The 11,360-nt window shown below is 41.3% G+C and overlaps 1 protein-coding gene across 2 annotated transcripts; it reads right to left on the minus strand.

Annotated features, from left to right (window-relative positions):
• Positions 1-3,712: 3,712 nt before the first annotated feature.
• Positions 3,713-10,031, minus strand: LOC121328774. Of its 2 annotated transcripts, XM_041273827.1 has the most exons (9): positions 9,894-10,031; positions 8,702-9,016; positions 7,788-8,051; positions 6,560-6,862; positions 6,066-6,167; positions 5,612-5,630; positions 5,428-5,471; positions 5,275-5,309; positions 3,713-4,777 (listed from the first exon to the last, which is right to left on the minus strand). In XM_041273827.1, the coding sequence occupies exons 1-9, from the start codon at positions 9,940-9,942 to the stop codon at positions 4,637-4,639; spliced, it is 1,272 nt and encodes a 423-aa protein (XP_041129761.1). In that variant the 5' UTR covers positions 9,943-10,031; the 3' UTR covers positions 3,713-4,636. The 2 variants fall into 2 exon arrangements, with proteins under 2 accessions (XP_041129761.1, XP_041129762.1); XM_041273828.1 differs by lacking the exon at positions 8,702-9,016.
• Between the last annotated feature and the right edge of the window lie 1,329 nt (positions 10,032-11,360).

An 11,360-nucleotide genomic window follows, 5' to 3' on the forward strand; every position in this document is an offset into this window, starting at 1 on the left:
CTTTTAATTTCCTTCCTAGCTCTCTGAATTTGTTTTGCAGGGATTTTGGTCTGTCTCTTCCAATGTTGTTTGTACCGATGTGGACGACTACTACCGGGTCGTCTCCTGTTCGTTCTAGGAGCCTGTCCACGTTCTCAGTGATGTGCTTGACCGAGGCTCCCGGAAGGCAGCACACTGTTGTAGTAAGGGGGTCCAAACTGTGAATTGAACTTGCTGTGTTTCTCAATATGGAGTCCCCAACAATCATGACCTCCCTTCTTTTTGCTGTCTGGTCACCACTGTCAATGGGGTCCTGGATGTTGTTCCTTTCATTCTCTTGTTGTTGGTTCTGCTCATCAAAATTCTGAAGTGACTCAAATCTGTTGGTTGTTTTGATTTCTGGTGGTTGTGTTTGAGGAAGTTTCTTTTTTTCCCTGCTTCTGCCTACCTGAACCCAGCTGTTCTGACCTTCTATCTCCCTGGTGGCTTTCAGTCTGTTAGGGGTGATGCAGACTTCCATGAATTGTGGGTGTGCCAGTTCCTCAAGATCCTGTTGCTGTCTCACTTCTTCCAGCTCCATTTCTAGCATACTTACTAGTTTATGCAAATCCTGGATCGCGCGGCACTCTACGCACACTTGGTTTAGCTCCGCTGGGTTTTCTCGGATTTCCCACATCAAGCAGGTGTCACAGATTACTGGCTTGAAGACCATGTTAAGGTTTTTTTTTTTGAAGTTTAGTTTCTTCTGCAGCCGTCAACCTGCTTTCAAACTGCTTCTACTGCTCTGTACTTTTCCACGCCTGTACTTCTCCCACTCGCTGTCGCTGGGAAGACTGCCTCGTTTAACTGCATGGTTCTGCTGTGCTCTTGGCTCCTCCCATCGCCCGTGTCTCAGAACAGCGCTGAATTTGAATCAGCTGCTCCGAGTTTCAGCTTGTTTGTTATCAGAAAAACACACGCGGCTGTTTGACTTTGAGCTGCTGCTGTGTTTCCCCAATGTCTTCTGTTTTCTGATTAAAGCAATTCAAGATGCAATTTCTCCTTTCTGCTTCTAAACTGCTCTGTACTTTTCCACGCCTGTACTTCTCCCACTCGCTGTCGCTTCCACTCGCTGCACACACACACACACACATACTAAACACATTTAATTTTATGGTAGTGCAGTTCTGAAAGAAAATGCAAAATCAGCTCCTTACAGAGCAGCAGCCCTTCTGAATCTCTTATGGGTGGTTTCGTTGTTTTGTTTTTTTCATTTGTAATTCCCGTACAAATAAAAACAATGCGCTTGCTATCTATGATAAGATTTGGTTTCAGGGTCTCTTGCAGAGAAATTACAAACAAGCAAGTTACACTGAGAGAAAAAATAACCGAGTAGGATATATTGTAGTTTTTACAGATATCAAGCTGATATTCCAAGGTCATTTTTGTCCCGCCCTTAACAACCAATACACACTCCTGATTCGCTGGTACAGCACTCCCCCACCGTCCAACTCCCACCTAATAGGCTCTCGGTAACTGTCACCGATAAATGTACTGTAGTCAAAGTAGTTTAGCCACACACGCTGCTGCATACAGGCAGGCTACCGTATTACAGAAAATAAGCAACCGCGATACTTCTAAAATGTCACAAATCATGTAATAAAATATTGCAGCGTTTGAAAATCGTAGTATTATTAATAAAGGTCTTCCACGTATAAAGGCCAACCTATTTTAAGCGCCGCAGTCATTTTGATCAGTTTAAAATAAACGCAGCGGCGCCAAATTGAAGTAATACAGTATTTATTTTGTGTGTGTGTGTGTGCATATATATGCATATAATATGTAAAAGATAAGACAACAGATGTCTTCAGGATGGGTACTGGTGAATCATAAATCTGCAGATGGTTTAATTATAAAAGTAAAAGACATATTTAGGAGGTTTTGGTCTCAGTTCAGCTCCTCCTACATGGCACAAGACAACCCCAGCTCAACGGAGGAAGCTGGTAGTCAACAAAGTGCAAAAGCAGGAGGAGAGGATCAGGTGTGTAAAGGCCGTTTTCCAGGCCAAGCAGGGAGAATGGATGAGATGGGAGAGTGTGGACCAACGCAAGATCGGCTGGCAAGACCTATGGACAATGGAACAGAGCAGGATCAGTTTCCTCATCAGATCAGCATATGAACCTAAACCTTTGGGTGGTGAGGATCCTTCATGCCCTTTATGTTCATCACCTGCAACATTAAGGCACATTTTGACAGGATGTAAGATGGGTCTTAGCCAAGGACGGTTTACTTGGCGCCATGACCAGGTGCTGCGAAGTTTGACCTTAGCATTGGAAGACAAGCGTAACCTGACCAATAAGTTGCCACCAGTTCCATCAAAGCATTACACACAAAATACATTGTTCCTCCATTCAGGAGAGCAACCACCAAGAAAAAGCCTCACCCAGGACAACTGGAAGCTGCTGGCAGATGTTGGTCGTCGGCTAATTTTTCCACCTGAGATTGCCACCACTAACCTTCGACCAGACATTGTCTTGTGGTCTGGATCAGCACACCTTGTTCATCTGGTAGAGTTAACAGTGCCATGGGAGGATGCTGTGGACGAGGCGTAAGAGAGATAGAAACTTCGGTATGCTCAACTAGCTACTGAAGCGGAAAAGCGAGGATGGAGAGTCCAGGTTTACCCAGTCGAGGTGGGTTGTCGAGGATTTGTGGCCCACTCTACAACCCGGTTTCTCAGAGATGTCGGGTTCAGTGGCCAAGAGTTGCGTCGCACAGTGAAGAACTTATCTGAAGCAGCAGAAAGGAGCAGCTACTGGCTGTGGTTGAGACAGAAAGATTCTGGATGGGGAACTCAAGCACAATAGAAAGAAAGCAACGCTGATGTACAGGTAAGTAAGCTGGGCTGAGCTGAGTGGGGGATGGGGGGGGTGTTGTGTGATGCTGGGACGCCAGAATCACTGTTGAGCCCGCTTGAGGTGTCGTGGGCTAGTCAACAAAACACAGAGCATGGAAGGTGCCCACTTGAAAACCCCAGAGATGTACCCTACTTAGCTCAATCCAGACGGTTGTCATGCTGATGCGCTGGGGAGACCACACTGTGGTTGATCCCCGGAGCCAGCATCGCAGCCGATGTGTGTGTATTGATGCGCTGGGGAGGCAAAATGAGCTGATCCCTGGAGCCAGCATTACACTTCAGCAATCAACACCAGACAGAAGGATATCTACATCATCAGATGGAAAACAACGCAAATGGATGGAGATGCAGATGGATCACATTAGTTCATAAGTTCATTCAGTTCACTGAACATTCTTGTGCTGCGTCTTTGGGGTGAGACGTTGTTGTGAGTGACTGCAGCTGATGCATCGTTCACACACCCTAGTCTTCCATCTTGTAAAGCACTTTGTGATGGTGGTCCACTATGAAAGGCTCTATATAAAAATAAAGATTATTGTTATTATTACAGACAGTGCGATAAGCAGAGAACAATATTATAGAAAAATACAGTGTGTCACCAAGAAAAACACAAACAATAAATCCATATAAAACCAATTAGGATGTTTTTATTTGACAGCACATCACTCAATATCTAAGTGATCCACTACAGATTTTCCATTAACAGGTCACCATAATTAAGACTGATCAAAACGGTCATTTTAAAATCACCATTGTGCAAACTGCAATATTGTACTTCAGAAAGGATGTAGTGCGTATTAGTAAGGGTACGGTTCGTTAACCAGGCGAAAGCAGAGGATAATAATACAAACACTGACCATTATAAAAACACAAAACATGTTGTCTGTGCAGGGGAGGGAACATCGGAGAGAGAAAGACCTGTATAACAATCTCTTTACTTTCCATACCATGGTTTCAGTTAGCTACTGCAGGCTAAAAACTCTCAATTGTGTCACGCTCTTTGTTCAAACCAGCATACTGTACGCCCACCTGGCGTCAGGAAAGTCCATGTATGGCCCGCTTCACTTCTGTCCATTACTCTCCATTCCAAACACTAAAACTGTGTTCCCACTCCTGCACAGGCAAAACCAGAAAGGACAGACGGGCAGACACACACAGATATCTGAAAGATAGCAGGGCATTACTGACCCTGTTTCACCTGTAAATGATGTGTGAATTACCCTTAAGAAAGACTACCACAGTAAATGAGGTCGTGAGCAGTGAGCCGAGGATACAGATAATAATTGGGCACACTAAATTGGGGAAAAAACGGGGGGGGGGGGGAGTTGGCGACGACTAAATTTAAAAAGTAAAAAATTGAAATGTCGTACAGGTGATTTCCACGCAGAGCTTAGGAGCAACTCTCAGAACTGCTGTGGTGACACACGACTGACTACGTTTTATACGAAGGTACTTGGTTTGAAACACTTTAACTCCACTTGAACTAAAGACGATTTGAGTTGAGTTTCACTTTATAGGAAACAGTCCTCCGTTTAAGGCGATTATGTGACCGTGTTGCTTTTGGCGTATTTTTCATACGGCTGCTCGGGTAGTGTTTCCTGCCTGAACCCTAGCCTGGCATTCTTGCAGGTTTAATGCAGTTCAGTGTGGTTCATAATTCCATGTTTGCAGTTTAAACACTAAGGTGACAACTGAGCCCCTGCATCCTCACTTAATAAATCAGACTCCGACCCGAATTTCAAATGCCGTGAAAACGCTTTGTCAGTGATCCCATAGGATGTCTGCATAAACACAGATCTCTCTTTCCGGATTCACAGTCGCACGGTTCTGTTGCAGGAAGTCAGAGTTCAGACTGGCGTATGAGATGTCATCTTCATTCCTCTGTTGAGACACCCCTGTGTCCTATATGGGAAGAAAAAAAAAATTTCTGTGCATATATATAGTCTAAATATTTTTATATATAATAATCTCTAAACCCACACTGAGGGAACAGTAAAAAACAGTAAGGGTGTTTAGCAAATTGCTTATTTCTTTGCAAGGTGCAAAATGCCTTTTTTTAAATTTAATTTTTTGGCAAACATCGGAAGAATTGTATGAAGTCGCATAGCAGTCGGAATTTCATAGCAGGTCAGATTAGGTTCAGATATTTGTAATTATCATCAGAGGTGAAATCGATCACTAAATGTTTTTAAAACATGTGTGATCGGTCAAAACTCACACTTGCAGAGCCACATCTGAAACAAAATTAACAAGATTTAAAAAATCATTATACGAACGGCACACTGCTAACGTCTTGCAGACCGCATGGGTTAGGCCCTGGGGATGATCAAGTTCTTCGTAATACTAAAAGTAAATTTGCAAACATTTGGACCAATGTTTTGAAAATGTAGTTCACTTACTGGTGCTTTTACAGCAGGCACTGGTTCCAGCTCATCTGAAGACAAACAAAACTGCCTGTCAAGTTTTCTTTATAGCCTACGAATGCAGTATAAGCAAACCGAAGACTCAAGGAGCCTCACTTCATTTTAGGACACAGAGAAAGGGATACTTACAGATGTGGTCAGGCTGATTTTGTGGACAAAGGTCACGGACACTCCTATGGGAAAAAATGCATGCATACAGTACAGACATCAAATTAATGCTAGAATAGAAAAGGGGCTATTTTGCAGGCGCTGTTAGGTTTGAATTTATCATAAAAATGAAATAGCACCTCCCAAACATAGAAGGTATCCTTACCCGTTTGGCTCCTTTCTTCCTAATGGTGCAAAAAAAAAAAAAAAAACACTTAGGGAAGCATCTTAGCGTCGCGCAGTACACTGAAGTCAAGAAGCAAAGCACTGCGCATTAAAATGCATGCGACGCTGATGTGCTTCCCCTGTCTCATTTCAGAAATTCTGCCTGAAGGTGCCTTTTCAGAATTCTCTTTTCTTTTCTGGAATAGTTAATAAACAGCTAAGAAACGAAACACTGGGAGAATGCGGACAATATATAAACTAATGCAAAATATTTCCCAGGTTATAGTCTTCTAAAAGTCTGCCGCAGTGATTTTGCAGTGTTCCCATGCCCTTTCAGCGATTCATACAGTTACCACAGTTGCTTTACCATACCTCCCTGGGCATATACTTCACTCTGCTATGCTTTAACTATGTGAAGCTTTTCTCAAGGTAGTCTGGTGAAGGGGCTTGCTTACCTTGTCTGTTCTTCCACACATACAGAGCTGCCGCACACACTAGAACGACCAGCCCTGCTGCCAAGCCAGTCCCAATGACAACCAGTGTATAAAAACCGGACTCTGAAAAGAGAGAGTCCAATTAAGGGTTAACTGTGATCATATCTTTCAATTTTCTGGTTTCAGTTTTGTCACGTGACATGTGACACATTTTCCTTCACTTCGCTTCCTGCACACGCTAGTAAAAACAGACCTTGTTGACTATCCAGTTGGATAGTTTTTGAGCTGCGAGGACACAAGCTCCCCCCTCCTTAAAAACCTGCTCGCCACAAAATGTGCCACCCTGTGAGCCCAATAAAACAGAACAAAAGCTACTGCAACAGCAGCCTATAAAATTGCCTCTATTTTAGCACTAGCAGCAGCATTATCACTGCTCCACGTGAAAGGAGAGCTTGCCTAGGCTAACCAGTGCTCAAATGTATCACCTCATCTGCACTCAAGCACAGTGGACTTACTTATGATTGGTAAATACTCTGTGATATTAACAGGAGCAGACTGTTCTGTAAGTACCCATCCGGTCTGTGACTGTGTGTAATAACGGCACGAGTACTCCCCCTGTTGGCCGGGCGTTGTGTTGCAGGCGAAGTTGAAGGTACAGCTCTTGTCTCCTGCAGGTACGCTCTGCTCCTGCACTTCCTCGCAGCCCCGGTAAAGAATAAACCAGCCAGGGCTCTGATATGAGCTGCTGAGGCTGCACTGCAGTGTCACATCCTCTCCTCTCACAGACACAGAGCTGCTCACAGACAGAGCGGGAGGGGCTAGGAGAGGAACACAACACAGATGGCTGGTTATTACACAATTACTGTTCCGATATTACTTGCATGCAGTCACAAAAACAGGACTGGCACCTCGATTATCATGAATCTTACCATTCATCTTAAACGGTATAGATCTAACCCGAAGACATCACCTCAAATTTAGCTGGACTTCAAATGGAAGCCGATTAAAATCAAGTTCACAATATGAATTTATTTATTTTCCATGCAGATATAGACTATAATAGTCTGCAGAGGTTAGTTACTAGGATACATAACTCTTTAAATATATAATATTACTTTTAGATTTTACACCCTATAAAGCAGGGGTCTCCAATCCTGGTCCTGGAGGGCAGGTCCCTCCTGGTTTTTGTTCCAAATGTACCCTAAATTACTTAATTGGACCAAATAAGTGCTTATTAGAAGCATAATTGGTCCAATTAAGTCAGTGTACAGTTAGAACAAAAACTGGAGGGATAAAGACACTCCAAGACTTATTCACTGATTTGGATCAAGCTGTCCACAGACAAGGGTTGCTGATGTGGATCGTGCTATATATATATATATATATATATATATATATATATATATATATATATATATATATATATATATTATTTTCACAACATTTATAAATCTGGGGAAAAAATACAAGATTTAAGTTAAATCTGGAATTTTTTTTTTTTTACACGACACCCCATAGTTTGTTCACTCGTTTCAGCCCGATCAACACCAATGCCCCTCACCTGACTCATTACCTGATTTCTAGAGAGAGCCTGCTCAGAATAATTTGGCTCCTGCAGCACTAAGAGGAAGCATTTGAATGAAGTTTACATCAAGCAGAAATTGTTGTCAAGCCAACGAGGGAAAAACCGCAGAACTAAAAACAAACGATAAACTTTTAAAATGATCTCTACCGCCTGCAGACCTGTGATAGTGATTGAGACAGGAGAGCTGGTGCTGGAAAACTCCTTCCCTCTGACAATCCTGCACATGTAATTCCCGTTGCTATCGGATGCGTTCCTGCTCCTGATATAAAACGTGCCATCGCCGTTCTCATCCAGCAGCTTTGTGTTGTGCATCAGGAGGTAATTGACGTTGTTCAGAGTTTCTGTCGTCGAGCAGTTCAGCTTCACAACGTCTGGCCTGACACCTCGGACACTCACAGCAATCTGCGGTTTCTTGAAAGAAGCTGAGAACGAAGGGGCAGTGTTTTTTTCTGGGTGGCAATTTGTTTGCTACCTTCTTCCATGTTGATCTTTTAAACCAACCCAGTCTCACTAGAAAGACGTTAACATATACACAGCCTTTTTTCTTTATATATATTTTAGAGGTTTCGGGTAAATATATCAAGAAAAAAGGCAGTGTATATTTTAGCACTGGTACAACATGCCCATGTACGGAATTAAAATAAATTTACTAAATACTGATAACTGTTTTGTAACAATGTAATTGGTTTAAAAGCAACCAAGACTATCCATAAACTAATGTTCGCGGAAAATAAATATAAAAAGAGAATTTCGACAAAAGATGTGTTTGAAAGTGAAAACGTTACCTCTCTCGTGAGAATGGGTTGTTTAAACACTGCTGTAGCAGTCATCACAAAACCACTTTTAGGTTCATTTCTTACCCCCTCAGCACTGGCGCTATTATCACTTGGTCATTATTTCCACTGCCCTCTTTTATAGGAGTGTTAATCATGGGTTGAAATCCATTTTGTTGCCTCCAAGACTATCACACAATTTATAGTGCTGAGGTAGAACACATAGAAATTAAGCACGTCTGGTAAATGGAACGATCCGCAGGAGGACGACAAGAGATAAAGGGATCAACGCTTCCTACCTGAACAGATGACTCCGGCATCCTCTGCATGTCTACAGTTATGTTCTCCCCATTCTCGCGATGCACAGTTAAGCAGTGATTGCTCGCTTCCTGTACACACTACATCATCCAGCCAGATTTTTCCAGTCCCTTGTCCAAAGTGTGCGTTTACAGGAGCAGATACCGCATTGCCACAACCCAGCTCTCTGCACACAACCTGGGCATGGGTCCTAGCCCAGCCATCATCACACACTGTCCCCCACTGGCCGTCGTGATAAACCTCGACTCTCCCAGAGCAGGACGTGCTCCCACTGGCCAGCCTGACGCTTGAGCTGTCTGGGATTTAACATGAAGAAAAAGCTTTCTCTATTTAGTAGGCTGGCTATACTTACTACCCCATTTCCACCCTGCTTTTAAAAGCTGAATTCCTTTAGTTTGACAAATGAGAAAATCGCACTTTGGTTTTCTATAAGATTATAAGATTGATGCAGCAGTTGCAGAGTGGGTATTTCTGAAACCACCACTTTTTCTTTTTCTTTTTTTTTTTAAAAGCAAATGCTGTGATTGAAAAAGGACATTAGTTATGTAAGAAACAACCCACGACAGGATGTGTGGTAAAACGATTTTTACAGCACGCCCTGGAGTAGCTTATTTTGCTTATAAAAATGGCTACATTTTTTTTTTAAATAAATTACACAAAACTAGCTTTAAGGAGAAAAAAAAAGAAATATGTTATGTATCCATCCACTGGGAAAAAACAGTCCCTGAAGACTGTTTGATTGTAACGTATTTTGTACTTTTTTTTTTGCCATAAACATTACATCGAACATTGGCATTTATAGTAACATTTTCAAGATAAAATGACATTTGTGAATTGAAAGCAGACTGATTTCCCATATCTGAGGGAGGATTCAAGGAACAGCCAAACACTGCACTGGCACTCTTGGGAGGGGCTTCTGAGGATTATTATTATTATTATTATTATTATTATTTTTTGTAGGAAATGGTCCTTTTCAGGCTTTGCGATCTTAAACAGAAGCTGACTGACGGTATGAAGCTTAACTTCCCTAGAGTATAAGCCAGCATTAGAACCACAAAAACTCTAAGCCATGGTAAATAATGACAAAATAAGATCAAATCAGGTAAATTTAGTTTTCTGAAACTTCAGAAATTGTACACCATAAGTGTGTGAGATATATAATTAAATACTTACGAATAAAAGGCAAAAAGAGAACCATCCCAAAAGCAGAAGAGAGGATCATTTTTCCTTTTTAAATGTAGTTCTTCCTTCAATCTGTCAAATCAAATCAAACTATCAGCAGGCTAAACAATCAAACACTGACATCAAAGCTCAAAGTGTCACTGCCTGCAAAAGATCAGGGGACCTATCCTACTGTCGAATGGAGAAGTTGGCATTTCCCATTATTTTGTAATACAGCTAGCTGGATTACGCCACTCTGTGTTACTGGCTTGGTGTTTACAAAGAGGAGAGTTCGGTATTGCAGACAATATATTTTAAGCAAATATAAAGCACGAACAGAATGCAATACATAATGTGCACAATACAAATCGACCCACAAAAGAGAATGTTCAAACGACGCCATCTGCTGCACGTAGGTAGAACTGCATGGTTCAGAAACGACTTGAAGGCGAGAGAATTCCATCCAAAGTGCAGGATTTTGTTAACACCGCGCCTCTGATTTCAAAACGCGCGTTTGCAATTTAATTGGTTTATCTGGTAACACCATTTGTTTGGTTTCCAGGTATTTATTTAGTAAATTTAAAACCTGATTTACTGCACATGATCATCAATAGTATATTTTAAAATACATTAAAAAAAAATTAGCACTCCTTGGGAAAATGTCAATTTTAAAATAGTTTTATACATTTAAACCTTTAACATTATAAATAAACCTAAGCTAAACTTTCCTTTATTCATTAGAATAAATATTGTGAAATCACACAGGATGTGCACTGAGTGAAAAATAAATTTATTTGAAACTGTCAGATTCACACATACTCTTTTATTCATATATATATATATATATATATATATATATATATATATATATATATATATATATATATATATATAATGCTCTGAGCACTCAAACTCAGGGGAGAAGTTCAGGAGGACAGAGATGTTTCACACTCTTAAGTGGATTGTTCGTGCACTGGGCTTGCACTGTATCCAGATGACTTTTAAACAATAGAGAAAATCAGACTCATTCGATTTGAAGTTTTAACGAATCAGAGTTGTATTAGCACCCCTTCGGTTTAGTAAATGCTTCAAAATGGATTGATCTAGTTAGACCTCGTCGAATCCCAGCTTACAGTGGGAGGTCCAGTGCCTTAACAGGTATGATAGCATTAATACTTCAATGTGTTTATGGTTATAACATGTTTTGTCCTTAAGGTATGCATTCATAAAGCTAAAAACACCCACCGCTAAATCCTAGAACATCCAATGTGTGTGTGTGTGTGTGTGTGTATATTATATATAGTGATAGATCCTGCAACTCTCACGTTCATTGCCCCCTTAAAACAGGACCTAGGACACAGAAATTGAATTTTAAGCACTTGCACGCTATTTGTAATAATCACGAGAACAGAAAATAACCAAACACAAAATAACCCCTAGCTCTAATCGAGCACTAACTACACCAAAACGAATATCCTA

Source organism: Polyodon spathula, chromosome 16 (assembly GCF_017654505.1).
Source record: "Polyodon spathula isolate WHYD16114869_AA chromosome 16, ASM1765450v1, whole genome shotgun sequence".
Lineage (NCBI taxonomy): Eukaryota > Metazoa > Chordata > Actinopteri > Acipenseriformes > Polyodontidae > Polyodon > Polyodon spathula.